This window comes from Microcebus murinus, chromosome 7 (assembly GCF_040939455.1).
Source record: "Microcebus murinus isolate Inina chromosome 7, M.murinus_Inina_mat1.0, whole genome shotgun sequence".
Taxonomy (NCBI): Eukaryota; Metazoa; Chordata; class Mammalia; order Primates; family Cheirogaleidae; genus Microcebus; species Microcebus murinus.
The window spans coordinates 106,752,022-106,779,652 of record NC_134110.1 but is presented as its reverse complement, the minus strand read 5'-3'; the positions used below and the strand labels follow the sequence as shown (position 1 = coordinate 106,779,652).

General features: G+C 38.6%; 1 protein-coding gene across 2 annotated transcripts in view; it reads left to right on the top strand.

Moving 5' to 3' along the window:
- Positions 1 to 25,035, top strand: part of UBE2V2 (ubiquitin conjugating enzyme E2 V2) — a 63,404-nt gene extending 38,369 nt beyond the window's left edge. For both annotated transcript variants that reach the window (XM_076005320.1, XM_076005319.1), the window contains exons 3-4: positions 2,963 to 3,088; positions 22,850 to 25,035. In XM_076005320.1, coding sequence (XP_075861435.1) covers positions 2,963 to 3,088; positions 22,850 to 22,996 — 273 coding nt within the window. In that variant the 3' untranslated portion in view covers positions 22,997 to 25,035. The remainder of the gene's footprint in view (positions 1 to 2,962; positions 3,089 to 22,849) is intronic.
- Positions 25,036 to 27,631: the final 2,596 nt, after the last annotated feature.

Sequence of the window (27,631 nt, the reverse complement as noted above, 5' to 3'; positions counted from 1 at the left end):
GGTCTTGCCTTGGCTTCCCAGAGTTCTGGGATTACAGGCATGAGCCACTGTGCCTAACTTGCTCTTGCTTCTATTAGATAACAGAAAAACTTGGCTGTTAACTTAAAATTAGAGGTAATAAAGTTAATCAACTGTGTCAACAGTTAGGGTAATGTTTACAATAAGCATTTAATTAGATTAATAGGCTAGCTTAGGGATTTTTCTAACTTTAAAAAATTGAGATAGAATTTACATATAGTGAAATGCACAGATCTTGCCATGAGTTTAACAAATGTAGCTTGTTACACCCCTATTGAGATACAGAACATTTCTGTCATCCTAGAAAGCTCCCTTTCTCATCTCACCTCTTCTTCCTGCACCTGACAGTTTTGCATGTTGTAGAAATTTGATAAGTGAAATTATTCACTGTGTACACTTTTGGAGTTCTTCTTTACCCAGTGTAGAATCTGAGCGACTCAGCTATGTTGTATCAGACAGTAGTAAAAAGAGTTTGTTTCTTTTTATTGCTGAGCAGTATTTTACTGTATGGATATACTATGTTTATCGATTTTCCTGTTTATGAGCACTTGGATTTTATCTACTTTTTGCCATTACAAGTAAAGCTGCTATGAGCATTCTTGTAGAAGTCTTTTTTGTGAATACATGTTTGTTTCCATTTCTCTTGGGTAAATGCCTAGGACTAGAATTACTACATCATGGGGGAGTCTGATGTACATCCAAATTGGAGAAGCACAGTCAAGATACTCTTGAGATTTCTGATTTTAGTTGTTTTTATATACAGTAAAAGTGCTGGTCATATTATTATTTGTTTGCTCTTAAATTGGGATGAATTTTATACAACTCTTTCTTTTTTAAAATATTGAAATGTTTAATAACACATGAGATTGTCTCATATGTTTTACATTATAGGAGTTTAATATTACAAATCTGACCTCCACTTGGGAGTAGCCCTTATTTATGGGAAAAGGATTAGTTTGGGTGAGATCTGTACGTGGGTGATTAGCTTTTTTCCCCCCTGGTCTTATATAGGAGCCATCAGGTATTAAATGTATCACTTTCACTTATTTTTTACTTCTCTGTTTTAGTGGTACACTAATAAGTTAACCAAGTGAATAAAAACTATAAGGAGAAAGAAGAGTTAATTTAGAGGCATGAAAATAAACCTTGAATAATCTAGAAGCTTTAAGTTTGCTTTAAAATAGCTGTTTTATAAGGTGTTAATGTTAATTAAACATCATGATTAAGGAAACCTATTTCATTTTTATTTTATTTAGAGACAAGGTCACACTCTGTTGTCCAGGCTAGAGTACAGTGGCATGATCATAGCTCACTGCAGCCTCAAACTCCTGGGCTCAAACAATCCTCCTGCCTCAGCCTCCCAAGTAGCTGGGACTGTGGGCACACAACACCACACCTGACTATTTTTATTTTTTAATTTTTTGTAGAGATAGGGTCTCACTGTGTTATCCAGCCTCATCTCAAACTCCTGGCCTCAAGTAATCCTGCCATCTTGGCCTCCCAAAGTGCTTTGGCATGAGCCAATTACTGGCATGAGCCACTGCACCTGACCGGAAAACTCTATTTTAAAATGATATGTAGGCCGGGCGTGGTGGCTCACGCCTGTAATCCTAGCTCTCTGGGAGGCCGAGGCGGGCGGATTGCTCGAGATCAGGAGTTTGAAACCAGCCTGAGCAAGAGCGAGACCCCGTCTCTACTATAAATAGAAAGAAATTAATTGGCCAACTAATATATATAAAAAATTAGCCGGGCATGGTGGCGAATGCCTGTAGTCCCAGCTACTCGGGAGGCTGAGGCAGGAGGATTGCTTGAGCCAGGAGTTTGAGGTTGCTGTGAGCTAGGCTGACGCCACGGCACTCACTCTAGCCTGGACAACAAAGCGAGACTCTGTCTCAAAAAAAAAAATAAATAAAAAAAATAAAATAAAATGATATGTAAACATAAAGTTTGCTCATGTGTCTCTGAATTCACATAATGGGATTTAATGAATCACAAAATTAATGATGTAGTAATATGGGTATAACTAATAGGAGACATAATTATGTTTTATTGCTGCAAGATGGTATATGTTTTTCCTTTTACTGGAAGTTATTGATTGCTATATAAGTAGGGTAACCATATAAATTTTTATCCAACAAGACCCTTTTGAGAACAAAAAGAGGCACTATTAATAATTAATACTGAGGCAATGGGAATGAATAGCATCGTACTGGAAACCGTGAATCTTCATATATGTGTGATACAAGGCAAGTCGTTCCTCTCTCCAATGTAAACTTTTTAGCAAAATCTAAAATTAAAGGTTTTTTCCTTTGAATTTGTTATAGGCATTGTTTGTATCACAAAAAACAAGTTCTGATCATGTCGATATTACTTTGTAGAATTATTTTAATTTTATAAAATCTCTACTTTTTTTTTTTTGAGACAGAGTCTCGCTTTGTTGCCCAGGCTAGAGTGAGTGCCATGGCGTCAGCCTAGCTCACAGCAACCTCAAACTCCTGGGCTCAAGCAATCCTCCTGCCTCAGCCTCCCAAGTAGCTGGGACTATAGGCATTCGCCACCATGCCCGGCTCATTTTTTGTATATATATTAGTTGGCCAATTAATTTCTTTCTATTTATAGTAGAGACGGGGTCTCGCTCTTGCTCAGGCTGGTTTCAAACTCCTGACCTCGAGCAATCCGCCCGCCTCGGCCTCCCAGAGAGCTAGGATTACAGGCGTGAGCCACCGCGCCCGGCCTAAAATCTCTACTTTTAAGTATGCTTGCTGCAGTTTTTTTTTCTAACCATGTAGGTCAAATAAATTTGAATGTAGAAAAGTTAATTCTTAATCATAAACACTTGTCTTATCAAGTACGTTCATATTTTACTTTTCCTCTTTTTTAGCACTTGGATATTATTATTGTAAGTATTACAATTTTGATTATCCTTTTGTGTTTTGCTTTTCAGACAAATTATGAAAACAGAATATACAGCTTGAAAGTAGAATGTGGATCTAAATACCCAGAAGCTCCTCCATCAGTTAGATTTGTAACAAAAATTAATATGAATGGAATAAATAATTCCAGTGGGATGGTAAGTTATAGTCATTTTGTTTTTAATATATATAGTTATATTTTAACTACATATAACATATATCATAATATATAATATACTAATGTATAGTCAGGAGAAAGTTTTTAAAAAGCTGAAAGACTAAAGTTTGTCTTATGTTGTTTTTCTTTTATAAATCAGCCTATCCTTAAAAACCTTAAGATGACTGCCTAGATGTGATGGTAACACTTTTCTTAGGGTTTTATTAATTGTTTCAGCAGTTGTACTTTGGTTGAATCCTTTTTGGTGAAAAGATGTCCATTATTTCTCTTTGAATGTTACTTTTCTTTAAAGTACATTTGGTGAAATTAAAAAGATGAATGTGGGGAGGGTCTTTGAGGACAAATATGTCTGTATTGGAACAGTTATGGCTGAGCATGGTTGTCTCTTCAAAGCAAATAAACCAAAATGACATGTTCTGCCTGATGTACACAAGTCAATTGTAGAAATATTAATATCTAGTTTTCCAGTGACTGTGGGGTTCATGTTAAGACTTCAAAGCCCAGGTTCTCTAGGTGCCATGTTGAAAGCACACCCATGCAAAATACATGTTAGGAAGAAAAATAACATCCTCATCATAAAATGAATATCATCCATCTTAGGAAATAAGGCATTGGCAATATCCATGACCTCCTGGTGCTCCTTCTCATCCCATCCTGTGTTCCCTGTTCCCACCAGTGTATTTCGTACCACTAACGTAGAACATGTCCATCCTCCTTCCCTCTCTCCCTCCCTTTCCCCCTAGTATCTATCTATTATAAAAACTAAGTTTATACTAATATCTCCAATTCTATTCTAACACTACAGAGTTTTTTGTAGGATTCTTCCCTTCTATATTTGTAATTCCCTCCTTCAACATTGAGAAACCTGGCTCCCCTATCCAGTGCATTTACTCATTTGCTCAGTTTCCCCTGCATGCAACCACACTTGGCCAACAGGCTGAGCCCTGGACTCACAGTCAGCCCCCTGCCCCTCAACCGCAGCCTAGGATGTGAGTCCGAGGCTGGGCCTCAGATGAGCTGGTGCCTCCTTGTTGGGTGCACCAGCTCAAAGCATGACCTTGAGAAGAGAGGAAGGTTGAAAGGTCATTTGAAATCTCAGCCCTGGACCTACTGCACCACTCCCCACGCCCCCTAATTCACCCCTCTCCCTGTGCCCTCAGAGCTGGGCCCTGGAAGTCCCCCTACATCATCTGTCAATCTTTGTGATTTGCTGGGAACATTCAGTTTTTACATTTAATGTACAATAATTGCTGATATGTTCAGGTTTAGATAGCTCATCTGTTCTGTTTTCCTACATGTTTCTTGTTTCTTGCCTACTTTTGGAATGGCTGCTCTCAACTTTTTTCGTTCTGTTTCTTTTCTTTCAGTGGTTATTCTAGAAATTATACAAACCTATCTATTTTTGTGTGAACTCATATTAAAAGGTGTGATGGAAGCAGGATTTTGAAGCATTTGAATTTATAGACAGGATATTGTTTAGGGAATTTCTTTCATGACATGGATTGCCTTTATAAGGAAGATACTTTGTTAGATTTCACTACTAGACATAGCTGTCCTCAACTACCATTTTGTTTTCCTAGTATAACTTCTGTAAATTAAGTAACTAATGGTGGGTTCTGCATTGTTGTGCAAGCTAGGAAATTCAGGGATAAATTTCAGAACCTGCCTCTAACAAGCTTATCTGATCTCATGGGCTTCTGGGCCATTTTTTGACATTTTGCCTCTCTCTCTACCTTCCTTCTCTCATCCTATCTATCATTAAGTCCTGTCAGTTTTATGTTCTAAATGTAACTTGATTCAGGTCTTATTTTTCTACTTGCATTGCCACTAAATAATTGTTGACCATCATCTCATGGCTGGATTCTTACAGTAACCTCTCTGATTCTGTTATTTTTAATCCTTTCCAATCTTTACAGAGCAAGCAGCTAGTGGAATCTTTCTAACACAAATTGTGTCATGTCATTTCTGTGCTTTAAAATCCTTTAGTGGTTTCAGCCTCAAGGTACATACTTCTTACCGTGGCTCATTGGGAGCGCACACGGTGTACACTTGCCTGCATGCTTTCATTTGGCCTCAGGACCTTTGTACTTTCTCCTTTTCCTGTGTGGACATCTCCTCCCCCAGTCTGCTAATGCCTTATGGGGACCTTCACTTCTCAGTGTAAATGTCACTTTCTCAGGAAAGTCTTTTTTTTTTTTTTTTTTTTTTTTTTGAGACAGAGTCTCACTTTGTTGCCCAGGCTAGAGTGAGTGCCGTGGCGTCAGCCTGGCTCACAGCAACCTCAATCTCCGGGGCTCAGCGATCCTTCTGCCTCAGCCTCCCGAGTAGCTGGGACTACAGGCATGCGCCACCATGCCCGGCTAATTTTTTGTATATATATTTTTAGTTGGTCAATTAATTTCTTTCTATTTTTGGTAGAGACGGAGTCTCGCTCAGGCTGGTTTCGAACTCATGACCTTGAGCAATCCGCCCGCCTCAGCCTCCCAAAGTGCTAGGATTATAGGCGTGAGCCACCGTGCCCGGCCAGGAAAGTCTTTTTTATTTTATTTTGAAATGTTTTTTTAGAGTTGGGGTCTCGCTCTGTCACCCAGGCTAGAGTGCAATGGTGTGACCATAGCTCACTGCAACCTCCAGCTTCTGGGCCCAAACGATCTTCCTGCTTCAGACTCCCAGGTAGCTGGCACTACAGGTGTGAGCCACTGCACCCGGCTTAAAAAGTCTTTATAAATTTCCCGATTTGAATTATGTCCCTTCTATTACTGTGTTATAGTCACTCTGTTATTCCTTTGTTGCAGTTATTATAAACATTTTTCTTTTGGGTTTTTTGGGGGTTTTTTTTTGGTGTTTTTAAAATAAATATTTCTAACATACAGACATTTTAGAGAATGACACAATCAACATTTATATATCCTCTGCCTAGCTTTGTCAAATCTTAGCATTTGTCTTATTTGTAACAGATTTTTTCTTACTAGTACAAAGACTACATTCTAAGTAGAGGTATTCAGATTATTAAATATGAAATGTCCAATTTCTTATAAAAAAGTTTAGTTTATTATATCTCAAGCAAGAACCAGTACCATTAATCAAAGTATGCACTTATATCGTCACAATTTTGCCATGTTAATGGTAGCTTGCTTATGTCAGCAGTGAAGAAGCCTGAAGAGCGAGTGACAATCAAATCATGAAAGGTGTTTGCCACAGCTTGTTGAAAATTGAATATTTTTCCTTGCAAGAAGTGGTCCCAAACCTGGAAGAGTGGTAATCAATTGGTGCAGGGTCTGGTGAATATGGTGGATGACAGAGTTTCCAAGTCCAGCTTTTAGTTTGAGCAGCATTGTTTTTTGTGACATGTAGTCTTTCAAAAGGATTGGCCTATCTCTGTTGGCCTGTCAGCTGCCAAATCACAAGCATCCTCATCATTTTGTCCAGTTGTTTGCAGTGACATCCACTGTAATGGATTGACCAGGTTTCGTGAAGCTGTAGTGGATAATACCAGCACTGGACCACCAGACACCATTAGCTTTTTTTGATGAATATTCAGTTTTGGACTGTGTTTCGGCACTTCATCTTTATCCAGCCATTGTTCTGAATGCTTGTGATTGTCAAAAAGACTCCATTTTTCATCACACATAACAGTACAGTGTAGAAATGGTTTGCCTTTATGTCATGACAGCAAAGAAAGGCAAGCTTCTAGGTGATTTGTCTTCTGACGCTTTTTTAATTCATGTACTACCTGTCTATCTAGCTTTTTTACCTTGCCATTTATTTGAAATGATCCAATATTGTCGGAATAGTAACGTCAAACCCTGCTGCTAATTCACATGTAGCTTGGGATGGATCCGCTTCCACTACAGCTTTCAGTTCATCATTATCCACCATGGTCTCAGGTCACCCACGTAGCTCATTTTCAAGATTAAGATCACCAGAACAGGCCGGGTGCCGTGGCTCACATGTGTAATCCTAGCACTCTGGGAGGCCGAGGCGGGCGGATTGCTCGAGGTCAGGAGTTCGAAACCAGCCTGAGCAAGAGTGAGACCCTGTCTCTACTATAAATAGAAAGAAATTAATTGGCCAGCTAATATATAGAGAAAAAATTAGCCGGGCATGGTGGTGCATGCCTGTAGTCCCAGCTACTCGGGAGGCTGAGGCAGGAGCATCGCTTGAGCCCAGGAGTTTGAGGTTGCTGTGAGCTAGGCTGATGCCATGGCACTCACTCTAGCCTGGGCAACAAAGCGAGACTCTGTCTCAAAAAAAAAAAAAAAAAAAAAACAAACCACCAGAACAGAACTTCTTAAACCATCAGTGTACCCTGTGTTCATTAGCCACATCCTTCCCAAACACTTCGTTGATATTTTAAGCTGTTGGCATAGATGTATAACATTGGTTCCATGACAGAACTCATATTCAGAAATAATATACATTTTTGACTTATCCATGGTTTCACAAAAATTGCTCCAAAAGAAATTTGAAAGATAATCACAAGCCAAATCATGTGTTTGAAAGAATGAGGGTGTACTTTCACAATTAAAACAAAAATGAAATGTCAGAGAGATCAACTGTCAAACTTAGGGAAATCATACATACTTAATAACCTAATAACTTTGTGTGTAGCTTTCTCCTGTTTCCCTTCTTCTTTACTCAGAGGTAGCCAGCCCCATCTTGAATTTGTTGTTTATCATTTTTATGCATGATTGCTGTGCTTTCACTGTGCACAAATGTGTGTATGCTTCTATATTGCATCACTTTTGTATGTTATGTATATGTCAGTGATTTTCAAGATCATCCATGTTGATTGATGTAAATTAGATTGCTTGTTTTTGTTGTTTAATATTCATTTCTCCACTTGCTGGGCATTTAGGTTGTTTTCAGTTTTTATTGAAAAGATTGCTGTAGTGAACATTGTTGTACAAGTATTTTTTATACCCTAGGGCTGTGGTTTTCGGGAATAGCATCTTTGTTAGTTGGTTTGATTCTAATCTGTTGTGGATTAATACAACATCAATTGTAAAATATAATAAAAATGAATTACTAGAAAAATGAAGTAAGAAAATTTTCTAAACACTCTCACTTGTTATGTTTATCTTGTTAAGGACCAGTGACATTTAGTTCATGGCCTGGCACCGTTGCATGGACATACTTTGAGTACCAGTACTCCAGGGAGTACACCTAGAAGTGGAATGCTGCAGTGTGGGGCTTGGCTTCAGCTTGGATATTGCCCAGCTGCTCTCTGCAGGATTGTGTCAGTGTCAGCCTTGCCAGCAGTGTGCACGAATGCCCTGGGAATGTACATTCCCACTAACCCTTCACATGTCTGCAGTGGGGATTTAGAAATAGAAAAATAAATCCTGATTTCAGTTATTACTGGATTATAGGTGTGTGCATGTAGGGTAAATATATTGCACATTTGTTTTTCTCTTGATTGATACCTCAGGATTTGGATTATTACTTTTATAACTACTAAATACCACAGAATTTCACATTGACCATTGGTAATTATAGCAGGATAGTTTTATATTTTTGAGGCTATTTAAGTACCTGATGAATTGTAGTTTATAAGCAGTGATGGTGAGTGTTGCTTTAGTGATTTTGGTTTATGTTTAATTAGTACAGGAATTATTCCTTGTGGGTGGTTAGCACTCTAAACATAAATTAAAGTGCTTTATGCTGCGAGGTCTGAAGTCATAGAGGTTGTTGTACATTATAGACTGATAAAATACAGATTTAGTCTGACATGGTATTTATTTTCCCATGCTCTTGTTTCCCTCCTCCCTCTTCATCTTTTTTTAAAATCCAGTTGTGTGTGTGTGTGTGTGTGTGTGTGTGTGTGTGTGTGTGTGTGCACTCTGTTGGTATTTCACAGGATTTGCAATCACTTCTTATGTTTATTTAACTACCATTTACAGCTGGAAGTATTTGTTTCTGCTTTGGAAATAGCTTGGTATTCTCTCCACTTACTTTATAAACTGTTGTTCATTTATGGATTCTATTTAAAATAGGCTAAGGGGATTGCTGCTCTTTCAAGTTAAAACATTAAGAGGAAGCATTTTAAATACAACTTAACATTATAATATTTTTCTTATTATTTTAGTTACTAAGAAGTATCACTCTAAAATTATTTTTCTTTTCTATATGTAAACAGTTTTATTGTGATATAGTTCACATACCATACTGTTCACCCATCTAAAATGTGCAGTTAAATGTTTTTTAGTGTTTATGGCATTGTGGACCCATTACCACGATCTAATTTTAGAACTTTTTTTGCCCTTCCTAGAGGAAATCTGTACCCATTAGTTATTTCCCATCTTACCTCCCTTTTTTTCAACCACTAACCTACTTTCTGTCTTTATAGATTTGTCTCTTCTAGATATTTCATATACATGGAATCATATATGTTCTCTTGTGACTTATGTTAGCAAAATTCATCCATGTGTAGCATGTATTAGTAATTTATTCCTTTCCATTGCTGAATAATACTCTATTTTATAGATGTATCACATTTTGTTTATCCATCAGCTAATGGACATTTGTGTTTTTTCCACTTCTGACTATCATGAATAATGCTGCTGTGAACATTTATGTGTGTACAAATTTTGAGTTGGCAAATATGTTATTTCTTTGGTAACACATCTTCTTGGGGGTGGAATTGCTGGGCCATATGGTAACTCTGTGTTGTATTTTCTGAGAACTGCCAGACTGTTTTCTAAAGAGAATGGAACATCTTACCTTCTCACCAGCAGTGTACGAAGGTTCCGACTTCTCTATATCCTTGCTGACAACTTGTTACTGTCCGTTTATTATAGCAATCCTAGCAGGTGTGAGGTGGTATTTTATTTGGTTTTGATTTGCAATTCTCAGATGGCTTAATGATGTTGAACACCGTTTCATGTACTTACTGGTTATTTCTTTATCTTTGGAGAACATCTATTCAGATTCTTTGCCCACTTTTTATTTGTTTTGTTTGTTTGTTTGTTTTTAGAGACAGTCCGGCTTTGTTGCCCTGGTTACAGTGCTGTCAGCCTAGCTCACAGCAACCTCAAATTCCTGGGCTCAGGCAATCCTCCTGCCTCAGCCTAGCAAGTAGCTGGGACTAATGGCATGCGCCACCATGCCCGGCTAATATATATATATATATATATATCTTTAGTTGTCCAGATAATTTCTTTCTATTTTTTTTAAGCAAAAAAAAATTTTATTAATGAAATTATAACACTTGTACCCCCATAATACACTAAAATAAAAAAAAAAAAAGAAATTTTAGCCAATTTGATCACATACAAAATTCCTTTATAAATTTTCTTTCATGAATCTTTTTTTTTTTCCAGACAGAGTCTCACTCTGTTGCTGGGGCTAGAGTTCCGTGGTGTCAGCCTAGCTCACAGCAACCTCAAACTCCTGGGCTCAAGCGATCCTCCTGCGTCAGCCTCCCTAGTAGCTAAGACTACAGGCATGTTTCACCATGCCCTGCTAATATTTTTTCGGTAGAGACGGAGTCTCGCTCTTGCTCAGACTGGTCTCGAACTCCTGAGCTCCAATGATTCACCCCTCTGGGCCTCCCAGAGTGCTAGGATTACAATCCTAAGCCACTATGCCTGGTTTTCTTTTATTAATCTTATTACATCTTACATAGACCATCTATGACATACTTGGCCTTTCTGTTTTGTCCTTAATTTCTCCTTTCTTTCTTTCTTTTTTTTTTATTTTGACATATTATGGGGGTACAGATGTTAAGGTTTCAATAAATGCCCTCCCCCCATAAGTCTGAGTTTCCAGCATGACCATCCCCCAGATGGTGCACATCTCACTCATTATGTATGTAGATACCCGCCCCCCTCCCCCTCCCACCTGCCCTGCACCCGATACTGTAGTACCTATGTGTCCACTTAGGTGCTGCTCAGTTAATACTAGTTTGCTGGTGAGTATATGTGGTGCTTGTTTTTCCATTCTTGGGATACTTCACTTAGTAGTATGGGTTCCAGCTCTAACCAGGAAAATATAAGATGTGCTATATCACCATTGTTTCTTAGAGCTAAATAGTACTCTTTGGTATACATATACCACATTTTATTAATCCATTTTTGGATTGATGGGCACCTGGGCTGTTTCCACAGCCTTGCAATTATGAATTGTGCTGCCATAAACATTTGAGTGCAGGTGTCTTTTTTGTAGAGTGTCATTGGATCTTTTGCGTAGATGCCCAGTAATGGGATTGCTGGATCAAATGGTAGATCCACTTGTATCACTTTAAGGTATCTCCATATGGCTTCCCACAGAGGTTGAACTAGTTTGCAGTCCCACCAGCAGTGTAGGAGTGTTCCTCTCTCTCCGTATCCACTCTAGCATTTATTGTTTGGAGACTTTTTTTTTTTTTTTGAGACAGAGTCTCGCTTTCTTGCCTAGGCTAGAGTGAGTGCCGTGGCATCAGCCTAGCTCACAGCAATCTCAAACTCCTGGGCTCAAGCAATCCTGCTGCCTCAGCCTCCCAAGTAGCTGGGACTACAGGCATGCGCCACCATGCCCGGCTAATTTTTTTTTTCTATATATATTAGTTGGCCAATTAGTTTCTTTCTATTTATAGTAGAGACGGGGTCTCGCTCTTGCTCAGGCTGGTTTCGAACTCCTGACCTCGAGCAATCCGCCCGCCTCGGCCTCCCAGAGAGCTAGGATTACAGGCGTGAGCCACCGCGCCCGGCCTGGAGACTTTTTGATAAAGGCCATTCTCACTGGAGTTAAATGATATCTCATTGTGGTTTTGATTTGCATTTCCCTGATGATTAGAGATGTTGAGCATTTTTTCATATGTTTGTTGGCCATTCTTCTGTCTTCTTTAGAAAAGTTTCTGTTCAAATCCTTTGCTCACTTTTTAATAGGGTTATTTGATTTTTTTCTTGCTGTTTTTCATGAGTTCTATGTATATTCTAGTTATCAACACCTTATCAGATGTGTAGGATGCAAAAATTTTCTCCCATTCTGTAGGTTGTCTGTTTACTTTCATGACTGTTTCTTTGGCTGTGCAGAGCTTTTTAGTTTGATCATGTCCCATTTATTTATTTTTGTTGCTGCTGTGATTGCCTTTGGGGACTTCTTCATAAACTCTTTCCCTAGGCCGATGTCTAGGAGAGTGCTTCCAGCATTTTCCTCTAGAATTCTAGTAGTTTCATACCTTAGGTTTAAGTCTGTTATCCAGTGTGAGTTGATTTTTGTGAGAGGTGAAAGGTGTGGGTTCTGCTTTAGCCTTCTACAAGTAGCTATCCAGTTTTCCCAGCACCATTTATTGAAAAGGGATTCTTTTCCCCAGAGTATGTTTTTGTCTGCTTTGTCAAAGATTAGATGACTATATGAGCATGGTTTTATATCAGGATTCTCAGATCTGTTCCACTGGTCAGTATTCCTATTTTTGTGCCAATACCATATTGATTTAATTACTACAGCTTTGTAGTATAGTTTGATATCTGGCATATTAATACCTCCCATTTTGTTTTTGTTGCCTAGAATTGCTTTTGATATGTGGGGTCTTCTTTGGTTCTATGTGAAGCATAAAATTATTTTTTCTATATCTGTGAAGAATGCTGATGGGATTTTAATAGGTATTGCATTGAATCTGTAGATCAGTTTGGGTAGTATAGACATTTTAATGATGTTGAGTCTGCCGATCCACGAGTATGGTATGGATTTCCATCTGTTTACATCCTCTGCTATTTCCTTCCTCGGTGTTTCATACTTCTCCCTGTACAGGTCTCTTACCTTGGTTAAATATATTCCTAGGTACTTTAATTTCTTTGTTGCTATTGTGAAGGGAATTGAGTCTTTGATTTATTTGGTTCTCAATTTGATTGTTGTTGGCGTATATGAATGCCTCTGATTTCTGTGTATTGATTTTGTATCCTGAGACTTTAGTAAATTCATTGATCAGTTCCAGGAGTTTCTTGGTTGAATCTTTGGGGTTTTCTAAATATAATATAATATCATATCATCAGCAAAGAGTGAAAGTTTGATCTCCTCTGCCCCTATTTGGATACGTTTAATTCCACTTTCCTGTCTGATTGCTGTAGCCAGGACTTCCAGCACTATGTTGAATAGAAGTGGAGATAGTGGGCAGCCTTGTCTGGTTCCAGTTCTAAGTGGGAATGATTTCAATTTTTCCCCATTCGGTATGATGTTGGCTATGGGTCTGTCAAATATGGCTTGTATCATTTTTAGGTATGTCCCTTCTATGCCTATTTTCTTAAGTGTTCGTATCATGAAAGGGTGTTGAATTTTGACAAAAGCTTTTTCTGCATCTATTGAAAGAATCATGTTGTCTTTGTTTTTGCTTCTGTTTATGTGGTGAATTGCATTTACAGATTTACATATGTTGAACCATCCCTGCATCCCTGAGATGAAGCCCACTTGGTCGTGATGGATTATTTTTTTGATAAGCGTCTGGATTCAGTTAGCTAAGATTTTGTTGAAAATTTTTGCATCTATATTCATTAGGGTTATTGGTCTGTAGTTTTCTTTTTTTGTTGCATCCTTTCCTGGTTTTGGTATCAGAGTAATATTCTCTTCATAAAAGGTGTCGGGGAGGTTTCCGTTCTTCTCGATGTTGTGAAATAGTTTCTGCAAGATAGGTACTAGTTCTTCTTTGTATGTGTGGTAAAATTCGGGTGTGAAACCATCTGGATCGGGACTTTTCTTTTTAGGGAGATTTTTAATTGCTGTTTCTATTTCAGCCCTTAAGATTGGTCTGTTCAGGAAATCTATTTCTTCTTGGTTGAGCTTAGGGAGGCTGTGTGTTTCTAGAAATCTGTCCATTTCTTCCACATTTTCCAGTTTGTGTGCATAAAGATTTTTGTAGTATTCATAGATTATATCTTCTATCTCTTTGGGATCAGTTGTGATATCTCCTTTTTTGTCCCTGATGGAGCTTATTAGAGATTTCTCTTTTCTGCTTTTCGTTAGCTTAGCCAATGGCGTGTCAATTTTGTTTATTTTTCAAAGAACCAACTAATCTCCTGAATAGCTTCCCGGTTTTCAGTTTCGCTTAGTTCTGATTTGATCTTGTTGATTTCACTTCTTCTGTTGGGTTTGGGTTGGTCTGTTCTTTTTCCAGCTCTTTGAGTCATTTCATTAGTTGTCTATTTGTGATCTTTTTGACTTTTGGTTATAGGCATTTATGGAGATAAACTTTCCTCTCAGAAAGCTTTAGCTGTGTCCCAGAGGATTTGATAACTTGTCTCTCTCCATTGTCATTTTGTTCATAGAATTTTTTATTTCCATCTTGATTTCTTCATTTTGAAGTAATCATTTAGTAGGAGGTTGTTTAATTTCCATGTTTTGGGGTAGAAATGTGAGTTTCTGTTAGGGTTGATTTCTACTTTTATTCCACTGTGATCTGAGAAGATACATGGTATGATTTCTATTTTTTAAAATTTCTTGATGTTTACTTTGTGTCCTAGGACATGGTTAATCTTAGAGAATGTCCCTTGAGCTGATGAGAAGAACGTATATTCAGTGGATTTTGGGTAGAATGTCCTGTAAATGTCAGTCAGACCCAATTTTCCTAGAGTTTTGTTTAAGTTCATTATTTCTTTATTAATTTTCTGTTTGGAGGATCTGTCTTGTGCCGTCAGTGGGGTGTTGAAATCTCCGGTGATTATAGAGTTGCTATTAACCAATTTGCTTAGCTCCAGTAAGGTTTGCTTTATGAATCTTGGTGCACCTAAATTGGGTGCATGTATATTTAAAATTGTTATCTGTTCTTGTTGAACTGTGCCCTTCACCATTATGTAATGACCCTCTTTGTCTTTCACTACTTTTGTTGGTTTAAAAACTAAATTGTCTAAAATTAGAACTGCCACGCCAGCCTTCTTTTGGCTTCCACTTTCTTGGAATACTGATCTCCACCCTTTTACTTTTAGTCTATATGCATCCTTGCAGGTTAGATGTGTTTCCTGAAGACAGCATATACTTGGCCTGTATTTTCTTATCCATTCAGCCAGTCTCTTGAGTGGAGAGTTTAAGCCATTCACATTTATTGAGAGAACTGACAGGTAAGTAGATTACCGTTCATTCTGTTGGGTTGGATGTTGTTGCTTTGATTTCTCTCTTGAGCCATTGTAATATCTGGCCTTTGATCTTTGAGTTTTGGTTGTTTTTATATTCGTGAGCTTTTATTATGGTGTTCCGTATGTAACACTGTTTTGAGTACTTCTTGTAGGGCTGGCCTTGTCTTGGTGAATTCCCTCAGTCTTTGCTTATCTGAGAATGTCTTGATTTCTCCTTCATATACAGTACTTAGTTTTGCAGGGAATAAGATTCTAGGCTGGGCATTGTTTTGTTTCAGAAGAGTGAGAATGAGGCCCCAGTCTCTTCTTGCTTGTAAAGTCTCAGTAGAGAAGTCTGGTGTTATTCGAATTGGCTTTCCCTTGTATGTTACTTTGCTTCTTTCATCTTACAGCTCGTAGAAGGGCCTCTTTAGTTGATATTTTGGTCAGTCTGATGACTGCATGTTGTAACGTCTTCCTGTTTGCATTAGATCTCCCAGGGGTCCTCTGAGCTTCTTGAACTTGTATATCGAGATTTTGAGCAAGGCCTGGGAAATTTTCCTCTATCATATCTTCAAATAGCTTGTCCAACTCTGTTGGACAAGAGTGTTGTCTTCTTCCCCTTATGGTAACCATATGACCCTCACATTAGGTTTCTTCACATAATCCCACATCTCTTGTAGGCTTTGCTCTTTTCTCTTGTTTCTCTGCTCTATCTCTGTGACTTATTGATTGGAGGATGTTATCTTCAATCTCTGAGATTCTTTCTTCTGTTTGATCTACCCTGTTCTTGAGACTTTCCACTGTATTTTGTAGTTCCCTGAATTGATTCTTCATTTCCAGGAGTTTGGTTAAACTTTTCTTCATTGTGTCTATTTCTTTAGTGAACTTTTCTTCTAGGTCCTTGAGGCTTTTTGTGGTTTCTTTGTGTTGGTTATTGAGTTGTTCTTGCAGGTTGTTGAATTTTCTTATGATCCTTATTCGGAATTCCACTTCTCTCATTTTGGTTACCTGATTTTGGTTGGTGTCTGTTTCTAAGGGGCTGGTGCTCCTCTTTGGGGGTGTGTTTTCCGTTTGGTTCTTCATATTTCCGGAGTTCCCTCGCTGATTTCTTCCCATATCCATCAGTTGTTGTTTCTTTCCTTTAGGTGTTCGTTTGGGTATTCACATGCCTTGGTTAGTTTCTGATCCGGTAGGTGGTGTCTGTGGGTGAGATTTGACTACTCCTTGTATAATGAGTCACTAGGTGCCGTGAAAAAGGTGTGCAGGATGTCCTCCCTCTCAGTAGGTGGCACTTGCTTGGAGGAACAGGCTATGCTGTTGTTTTTCTGTCCTGTAACCATCTCTTGTTCCTGAAGAGAGGCACTGTAGTGCCTCAGGTGGTTGGTGGGGCCCTGGGACTTCTAGGTGTGTCCTTTTCTCCCCTCAGTGAGGGCTTGTCTAGGAGAGAGTCTAGGCAGAGCTGGGTTGGGTAAGCCTGCCCTCAGGCACCACCAATGGTGGTAGCAGCGGTCAAAGTTCTGTTCTCTGCTTCTGGGAAAAGCTGTCAGGGAGGGGCTGCAATGGCCCTGTTTAGTCAGAAAGTCTGTGTGTGGGGGTGGGGCTGTCTGAGACCCGCAGTCTGGAGCGGGCCTCGCTTCTTTCCACCCTCCCCAACTCCACAGCTACTCCTGCACCTCTGCCAGCAGGCCAGACCACAAGCCACTAGGCCTCCCCTGACTGTGATGCCGGCTGGCAGGTTCCCTGTGCAGGAATGCCACCTGGGCTGGGCGCACGGCCTCCCTTTGGGAGGAGGGTTGCCCTCTAGGACGCTGATCTGTCCCTGAAGGCACACACACGTCAGTAGGCTGTTCACAAATATCCCTTCTGTGCCCGGGGCAATGCGAGACCTAGGTGCACGGGATGTGGTCTGCAGGTCTGACCTCTGGGCCCCAGAGTTCAAACTAAATCCCCACCAGGGAGAGGAGTGCCAGTCCCAATTCACCCACAGCTAGCCCAAGCTGGGTCTCTGTCTCTCAGCCTCAGGGTCTGCCCCGTTCTCCTGGGATCACCGGGCCAGCAGCACCTGGGAGGGCTGGTGGGTAGGGATCTCACAGTCTGGTTCCCCTTAGTCAGCTATAGGGCCCCAAAAGGAAAGGTCCTGTTCCCTGGAGGTGCCTCTGGCTGGTGGCTGTATTGTCTCTCTGGGCAGCCGTGGGTAGGGCTGGGGGAGGGGAGAAGGAGGCAATATGGCGCCTGCCTGGGGCTCGGGTCTGTGCACACGTCAGTCCCGGAGGGGGTTGGGAGCCTAGTGCTGGGTCCGCTACAGGCTCACCGCTTACTGGCGGCGGCCGTCTCTGGGCTGGTGTCTTCAGGTCTCTCTACCCACCGGGGAGCCCACCAGCAGTCCCAGATGCAGGGGAGGGGAAACTTGGCTGATTCCCCTACACTTCACGCTGGTCTCCCGGCTGCTCCTGCGGTCTCAGCTTCCAGTTCTCCTCCGCAACCTCCTCCCGTGGAGTCTCCTGTGGTCTCAGGTACTCCTCCTTCCGACCCTTGTCTGCTGTATGCTTGTCTTCTTGCTTCTTTCTTCTAATTTCTGCTAGAATCTGTCTTTTCTGCAGAGACTGGTGGTATTTCTCGTTCACCATCTTGATTCCCTCCTCTTTCTATTTTTAATAGAGACAGGGTCTCGCTCTTGCTCAGGCGGGTCTCAAACTCCTGACCGTGAGCAATCCTCCCACCTCGGCCTCCCAGAGTGCTAAGATTACTTTGCCCCCTTTTAAAAAGCAGTTTAAAACACCAAACATTTATTATTTCACAGTTTCTGTGGATCAGGAATGTGGGTACAGCTTAGTTTGGTCCTGTGGCTTAGGGTTTCTTAAGAGGCTGCAGTGAAGTTGTCAGCCTGTGCTGATGGGTGGCTCATGCCTGTAATTCTGACAGTTTGGGAGGCTGAGGTGGGAGGAACACTTGAGGTCAGAAGTTCGAGACCAGCCTAAGGAAGAGCAAGATCTGATATCTACAAACAATAGAAAAATTAGCTAGGTGTGTTGTTATGTGCCTGTAGTTCCAGCTACTTGGTAGGCTGAGGCAGGAGATTGGCTTGAGCCTAGGAGTTTGAGGTCGCAGTGAGCTATGATGAACCCACTGTATTCAAGCCTGGGTAATAGTGCACGACCCTGTCTCCAAAAGAAGAAGAAGAAGAAGAAGAAAAAGATGTCAGCCTGTGCTGTGGTCTCCTGTGAATGCTTGGTTAAGGAAGGATCCTATTCCAAGCTCACTCATGTGGTTGTTGGCATGATTCTGGTTTTTGTGGGCTTTTAGACTGAGGGCCTCAGTTTCTCACAGGCTGTTGTCCATAGACCACCCTCAGTTCCTTGCCACATAGACTTCTCCATAGGGCAGTTCACAGCAAGGCAGCTGAAATTCGTCTCTGAAGCAAGTAAATGAAAGCAATAAAGAACAAGATGGAAGCCAGAGTTTTTAAAAATCAGAATATGACTTAGTATTAGAAGTGATATCCAGGCTGGGCGTGGTGGCTCGCTCCTGTAATCTTCCACCCTGGGTGGCCGAGATGGAAGGATTGTTTGAGCTCAGGAATCCAAGACCAGCCTGTGCAAGAGTGAGGCCCTGTCTCTATTAAAAATAGACATATTACTCTCTACTAAAAATAGAAAAATTAGGCAGGCGTTGTGGCACAGGTCTGTAGTCCCAGCTACTTAGGAGGCTGGGACAAGAGGATCACTTGAGCCCAGGAGTTTGAGGTTGCTGCGAGCTACAATGCAGGCTAGATGCCACTGCACTCTAGCCTGGGCCTCAGAGCAAGACTCTGTCTGAAAAGAAAGAAAGAAAGAAAGGGAGAGAGAGGGAAATGACATACAGACATTGTATTCGTTACAAGTAAATCACCACACACACACACACACACACACACACACACACACAACAATAATAATAATAAATAAGAAGACAAGGAGCAAACTTCTGAAAGTCGTGAATAGGTTGGTGGCATAGATTTTGTATTCACAGGTGTATACTTATCTCCAGTTTATCAAATAGTGTACATTAATTATGTACAAATTTTGGTATGAAAAAAATCAATGAAAAAATCAATATTAGAAACACATCATAGATTAGCCTGTACTCAAGGGCAGGGATTACATAGAGCAGGTGATCTTAAAAGTTGCCTGCCATAATCTGCCTTTGCCCACATTTTGATTTTAATTGGATTGTTTGGCCTTTTATTACTTGGTTGTAGGAATTATTTATATACTAGACACAGTTATTGGATATAGGATTTATAAGTATTTTCTCCCATTCTGTTGGTTCTTTTTGATGGTGTGGTTTGTAGTGCAGAAGGTTTTAATTTTGATGTAGTCAATATATCTGTTTTTTCTACTGTCATATGTGCTTTGGGTATTGTATCTGAGAAACCATTGTCAAATTCTGGCATGACAAAGATTTACTTCTATTTTTTTTCTAATAGTTTTATAGTTTTGGCTCTTAATTTAGGTTTGTGACCCATTTTGAGTTAGTTTTTGTGAATGGTGTGAGTTGAGGGTCCAGCTTTTTTTTTTTTTTGGCATGTGGACATCCAATTGTCCCAGCACCATTTGTTGAGAAGGCTATTCTTTTCCCATCGAGTTGTGTTGGTATCTTTGTCGAAAATCAGTTAAGCATAAATGTAAGGATTTATTTTTGGACTCTAAATTGTATACCATTGATCTGTATGTCTGTCTTTATGCAAGAACTTGTCCTTATCCTTCTTGATCACTGTAGCTTTGCAGTAAGCTTTGAAATCAGAACTTTGTTCTTCTTTTTCATAGTGTTTTGGCTATTCTGGGTTTCTTGCATTCTCATAGGGAATGCAAGGATTGGCCTGTTCTTTTACACACAGACACACACACATACACACGGGCAGTTTGAAGATTTGATAGGGATCGTATGCATCTGTAGATCAATTTGATGAATATTGTCATCTTAACAATAGTAAGTCTTCTGATTGATGTTATATTTATTTAGGTCTTTAATTTCTGTCAAGAATATTTTAGTTTTCAGTGCACAAGTTTTATATTTCTTTTGTTAAATTTATACCTATGAATTTTATTCTTTTTGGTTTTATTATAAATGGCATGCATTGTTTTCTTAATTTTTATTTTCAGATTATTCATTGCAAGTGTAAAGAATTACAACTGGGTTTTTAATATGGATCCTGTGTCCTACAGCCTTGATGAACTTGTTTATTAGCTCTAATAATCTCTGTAGTGTATTCCTTAGAATTGTCCATATATAATAAGATCATGCCATCTGCAAATAGAGGTAGTTTTACTTCTTTCCAGTTTGGGTGCCTTTTATTTCATTTTCTTGCCTTATTGTCCTGGCTCGAACCTCCAGTACGATGTTGAAGAGAAGCAATTAGAATGGATATTCTTTTTTTTTTTTTTTTGAGACAGAGTCTCGCTTTGTTGTCCAGGCTAGAGTGAGTGCCGTGGCGTCAGCCTAGCTCACAGCAACCTCAAACTCCTGGGCTCGAGTGATCCTCCTGCCTCAGCCTCCCGAGTAGCTGGGACTACAGGCATGCGCCACCATGCCCAGCTAATTTTTTTTTTATATATATATCAGTTGGCCAATTAATTTCTTTCTATTTATAGTAGAGACGGGGTCTCGCTCTTGCTCAGGCTGGTTTTGAACTCCTGACCTTGAGCAATCCGCCCGCCTCGGCCTCCCAAGAGCTAGGATTACAGGCGTGAGCCACAGCGCCCGGCCAGAATGGATATTCTTATCTCTGATCTTAGTAGGAAAGCATTTCAGTTTTTCGCCATTAAGTATGATGTTAGCTGTGTATTTTTTGTAGACTTCTTTATTAGGTTGAGGTAGTTCCCTTCTATTCCTAGTTTGTTGAGTTTTATATATCATGAAATGTTCCTGTTAAATGCTTTTTTACATCTACTGAGATGATTGTGATTTTTGTTGTCTAATAGGATATATTACATTGATTTTTTTTTTATATTGAACTCATCTTGCATTTACAAATCCTAATTGGTATATAATCTTATATGTTGTATGAGGTCAGTCACAGGTGAAAGCTTATTCTCAGGACTTTCACGAGCCTGTGCACAGCCCCACACCTGCAATCTAGATTTCCAGGCCTATGTTGGAACTTTTCAGAGCATCTATGGACATCTCATTTACCAGTTTGTCTGCTTAAGTATTTTGGTCACCTTCCTGTTTGCCCCAACTGTTACTGACAAACATCCAGGGTGGGAGGTTGGGGAGGATAGGCATTTCCCAGTGGGTGAGCTCTGAGGTCAGACAAAGGAAAGCTCTGTGGTTTAAGGTTAAGTGCTGACAGTTACCTGGGAATGGGCTTTGAAAGAGCTCCAACCCTGTCTGTCAATCTTATTAGTAGCAGATTAATTTAGAATAGTGCATAGAATACACTGGAAAGAAAAATCTAAAAGCAGAGATTAGTTTAGTAGCACTTATGTAAATCTCAATGTGAGAATTGCCCAGATTTTGGGTAGTGGCACTGGAAATGGAGAGAAAACTTTTGGCCTTTTCTCCTCAAGAAGGAATTGGTAAATATGTTTACAAAGTAGTTATTTAATACAACATTTATTTATTTTTGATGACCAAAGTTTACTGCATGTTTATTATGAAATACAGAAAAGCAGCCGGACATGGTGCCATGTGTCTGTAGTCCCAGCTGTTTGGGAGACTGAGGCAGGAGAATCACTGGAGCTCAGGAATTTGTATCTAGCCTGGGCAACATAGAGAGAGCTGTCTCTTTAACCAACCAACCAGCCAAACAAACAAACAAACTATATAAGCACACACACAGAAACAAATCCAGATTTTTAGGAACTACCTGTTAGAGAAAGAATATTTTCCCTAAACACTATGCTAATTATGAACCCGTAATTTCATATTATATTTTTGTGAAAATACACCCCAAGCCATGAATTTTTTTTTTTGATACAGAATCTCACTCTGTTGCCCCGGCTAGAGTGCCATAGTATCAGCTCACAGCAACCTCAAACTCTTGGGCTCAAGCGATTCTTCTGCCTCAGCCTCCTAAGTAGCTGGGACTACAGACATGCACCACCATGCCCAGCTAATTTTTCTATGTATTTTTAGTGTTTCAGCTAATTTCTTTCTATTTTTTCAGTAGAGATGGGATCTCGCTTTTGCTCAGGCTGGTCTTGAACTCCTGAGCTCAAACGATCCACCTGTCTCGGCCTCCCAGAGTGCTAGGATTACAGGCGTGAGACACTGCACCCCGCCAGGCCATGTATTTTTTTTTTTTTTTTTTTTTTGAGACAGAGTCTCACTTTGTTGCCCAGGCTAGAGTGAGTGCCGTGGCGTCAGCCTAGCTCACAGCAACCTCAAACTCCTGGGCTCAAGCGATCCTTCTGCCTCAGCCTCCCGAGTAGCTGGGACTACAGGCATGCACCACCACGCCCGGCTAATTTTTTTGTATATATATTAGTTGGCCAATTAATTTGTTTCTATTTATAGTAGAGACGGGGTCTCGCTCTTGCTCAGGTTGGTTTCGAACTCCTGAACTCAAAGGATCCGCCCGCCTCGGCCTCCCAGAGAGCTAGGATTACAGGCGTGAGCCACCGCACCCGGCCTAGGCCATGTATTTTTAAAGGCACTCTTATTAAAGTATGTTTAAAAATTGGTGCTATAATTTAAACTTTGTAGTAAATTGTATTCTTTTCCTTCTCTTTCAGGTGGATGCAAGGAGCATACCAGTGTTAGCAAAATGGCAAAATTCATATAGCATTAAAGTTGTACTTCAAGAGCTAAGACGTCTAATGATGTCCAAAGAAAATATGAAGCTTCCACAGCCACCAGAAGGACAAACATACAACAATTAATTTTAGTGGATCTCAAACTTGTCTTAAATCAACAACCTTCTACTCATGTTAATGTCTTGATTAAATATCACAATGCAAAATACCCACACATTAAGTAAAAGAATTCCACCTGGTAAACATAACCTGGACATTTGTATTAAATAAGAATATATTTAATATATGTACACCCATTATGTTTTCAGGTAACAGGAGGAAAAATGCAGCACAATTTTCTTTCTCTTGTTAAGGCATTGTCATTTAAATATAAACCTGGAATACTCGAGACAGAATTCAGGTTTACAAGATGAAAGCGTGAAGAGTTGTCAGATGGCAATGGAAGCATGTGTGGTTTTGAAAAGTAAAAATCTCAAGAAGGAAAAACAGAACTGGCATGCGTTAATCCATCTTGCTTAGTGAAAGAGCTGCAGTTGACATTGTTTAAAGTAGCAGGTACAATGAATATTGTCACAAATTGTGTTAATTTTTGAAGCGGTGTGGGTGCTGACTACTAGTAGTATCAAAAATATGTTCAGGATTGTTTTGATACCTGTATTTATAATAAAAAATGTGTGTGGGGGGTTGATGAGTTTCTGTTAAAAGCTGTTCCTGTGTGTTACATGTAACAGACATGGTAAATATTTGTTTACAGTCTTTGTTTAACAAACCACACATTTAAGTTTAAGTGAAGTCAAGAAAAAGGAAATAGGTGTACGGATATGTGATTTTGAGATTAAAGTTAGTCTTAAGATGTAAATAAAATGTGGAACGTGTGTCCTCAGACTGTGCCATTTCTATTATATGAATGTAGTATATATTTCTATTTCTATTTCCGTTTCTATATTTCTATATTTCCATTTTTATTATATGAATGTAGTACAGCACCTTACTAAGGCGTAAAAATTTAAATTATTATAGCTTTTCATCTGTCACATCCTTTATTGTTTATCCTGTTTTGTATACTTCTTGTGGATTGGTACTTGCAGAGTATTTCAGAGAACCAGTTACCTAATTAGTTTAATTTCTTTGGACGAGGAAGAATCCAGATGTTATATTTTGAATTTGATTTCACCAGAAATATTATTATTAAAAAGATCTTTGAATTCTAGCACTAGATTATTATAAAATTATAGATTAAAAATTATTCAAATATACATTCCATTTTTTCTTCATAACATATTTTTCTGTGAAGCTTTTGGTTAATAGATTGAACTAATGGAAACATTTCCTCCTCCAATTAATGCTTTTCATATAATGAAGATTAATTTCATTTATTCCATGTATGCTCTACTCTAACAAGTAACTATGAAGTTGAAAATTCATTTATGTTCTGTTTTTACCAAAGGGATATGAGCCTTTGGGTCGCTGGTTTTCACTTCAAAGCACTGGGTATATTGCTTTGCTGGAAATGCCATTTTGTTGGTAATTCGTTGAAGAATATAGAAAGGTGGTCAGGTAAATTCTCCTTTTATTTTGGCAAATTTAATACTTTGTCCATAGTTCACCCCAGCAAACCAAAACCATGATTGTCAAAATATCAAATTGTATGTTCAGACTTTGCTTATAAAGTAAAGAAAAAATAATCAACCTTGGATGTACATGAAAATACTTTTGTAGTGTAACAACGAATTTCTTAAACATACCCCGATGTTTTCATCAAGCTCATTCAAAGGTAGAATTTTGAAGTACCTTTTCTTGGTCAAAAGTACATTAAAGTCAGTGACAGTTTATCTAAATGTATTAATTTCAGCATGGTTACTCAGTTATCAGAGATGTTTAAAATGCTTTAAAATGACACAGAGAATATACACATACAAATTAATGCATGTGTAATTTATTAAAATACATTAGAAACGAACTATTACCTGGAAATATAGTCTTAAAATTTTTAAATGGTTAAAGGAGATTAAGTTGAATTATACTGACACTATATAAAGAATCTCCCCTCTCCCGGTACATGTTGTCAGAATCAGCTCTATAATGCTTATTTCTCTTCTTTTGTTTTTGGGATTATGGATCTTTGCAGAAACCTGCATGCCAATAAACCAATTTCCAAAGCAGAATCCATTTTGCATGTCAAGATCAAAATGTTCAAGGCAATCTAAGGGATGCTTAAATCTAAGAGGAGTTAATATAGAACCATTCTTAATTATAGTAACATTTCTAAGACAGCAGTTTTGAAGCAATTTTTCCTTAGTTTTGTAAAAGGGCTAAGGTTGTAGGAGTCTATGGTATTACTTTTTTTTTTTTTTTTTATGGTATTACTTTTTAAATGACCTGTAAAATTGCCTTAGAAATTTGTTTGAAAGGCTAGCAAGTAAGAGACCCTTGAGGATGATTATGTATTAATAAAGATTATAAAAACAAAATTCTTGTCCTATTAGGTCAGTGTTATGTTTTAATAGTTTTACTACTCAATAACTAATTTTCAGAATTGATAATCTAAAAAAATGGTTTTTATAGCATTTTAAAGTAATGGAATTTGTTATGGGCTTATGTGTAACTTTATAGGATTTCAGACATCTGGAAGGATAGTCAGTGGTATTTAAGTCTTTTGGATATAAAAATAGAAAATATTTATAATTTTTTTTTTTTTTGAGACAGAGTCTCGCTTTCTTGCCTAGGCTAGAGTGAGTGCCGTGGTGTCAGCCTAGCTCACAGCAACCTCAAACTCCTGGGCTCAAGCGATCCTCCTGCCTCAGCCTCCCGAGTAGCTGGGACTATAGGCACAAGCCACCATGCCTGGCTGATTTATATATATATATATATATATATATATATATATATATATATATATATTAGTTGGCCAATTAATTTCTTTCTATTTTTATGGTAGAGACGGGGTCTCGCTCAGGCTGGTTTTGAACTCCTGACCTTGAGCAATCTGCCCGCCTCGGCCTCCCAGAGTGCTAGGATTACAGGCGTGAGCCACCGCGCCCGGCCTATAATTTTTATTCTTTTAAAAGACTTGTTCACATTTAAAATTTGAATAAGTGCACAGTGAATTATTGTTGGACTTGTGGGTTTAGTCTGGATTACTTAATACCAGTACATTGATTTTAGTGTTAATTCTCATTAAATAAATAAATAAATATATATATATAATTGGTAAATACATATGAAATATTGTTTTGAAAATTTAGAGGAGATAGCTGGGCAATATTAATGTTTTTTCATTAAGAGGTTTGGTATGTATGGCTTTGTAAGGATCTGGGAGGTGCATCATGGGAAGACAGCATTGAACACTAGACTTTGGTCAGAACCATATCCGTTTTTTTTAATGAGCACATGACCATGTTCTAATGTATGTTTTAAAGAATATAAGTACTAATGATGAAGTCTAGTATCATGCATAATTAGATTACAGGAGGTACTTAAGGAATTTTTTTTCCAGGTTTTCCTTTTATAAGTATACTTTTAGGCATATATATGTATAGAGTCATGGTATCATTTATTGCTGGGAAGGATCTCAAAGGCACTGATTTTACTTTTTGGATAAGTATCAATATAATTTTCCAGTACCGGCTTGACTGGCTTTTGATTATTTCCACAAAAAATTCAAACTCCTCAAGGATTTGAGTAAGTGTATGTATTTTGTATATAAGATAGAAACATCATAAAAAGGAATGGATGCAGTATATTATAAGATTGATAGGAACATTAGCAGTTCCCAGCCAATAACTAAGTTTACTAAAAACAAGAAATGTGTGGGAATAGCATATCTTTTATGCTAAAATCAATATACCTTATAGAAGTTGCTAAATAGTAGATGGAAATTCTACCATAGTTCATACTGAAAATGTATGTGGAGTATTAAAGATACACAATAAGTATTTTCTGAAGAGAAAATCAATGGAGGTATTTGGTGATAAAACACAAAATAAGTGACAAGACAAAACCACCATTTTGTGAAACAAGGGAGTTTTGCAAACTCGTGGAGTTACATGATTTAAAACAGTCATTGGATATGAAGAGGTTGCCATGATATTTATATCCTTAGAAGGATATTCTCATTTTTAAAAATTCCTAAGAGTCTGTCTGCTCCATCCGATTTTTACATGTAGTCTGTAAGACCAACTCAAGATTTTTTTGTACAAGTTTATTTATGAAATCAATGATAAAATCCAGATCTCATTTTCTTTGAAAGATTCCAGGAATCATCCTTTCTTGAGTAAGTGACCAAATACCATTTAAGGGTTATGTATTGCAGTGATCTGTTTGCTGCCAAATGTAGACTTACTATGTGAATTCTTTTATCTTGTTCTTGCTCAGTAGTTAGTAGCTACTTCATCTAGAAATTATGGCAGCTAAAAGATTATGCAGAAGCAAAGTTTTAATATTCTGCCTCCAAAGAAGGACTAGTAGTTGGCACTAAGAAACCAATATTAATAAGAAAACTGATCAGTAAAACATGTCATTGACCTTATTGGTAGTAGAAACTTTCAATTGCTTGTTCAGCACAGTAGTTGAGTAATTTTAAAAAAACTCAGAGATTACAAGGAAGCACTCTTAACAGTTGAGTCCATGGTCTTCCTCTTAATAGTTTTTTTTTTTTAAAAAAAAACAGGCCTTTAACAATAGATTACAAAGTCATCTTGAAAATTTACATTATAATGTGAAATGAGATTTTAAAAGGACATCCTCATTAAAATGTGGTAA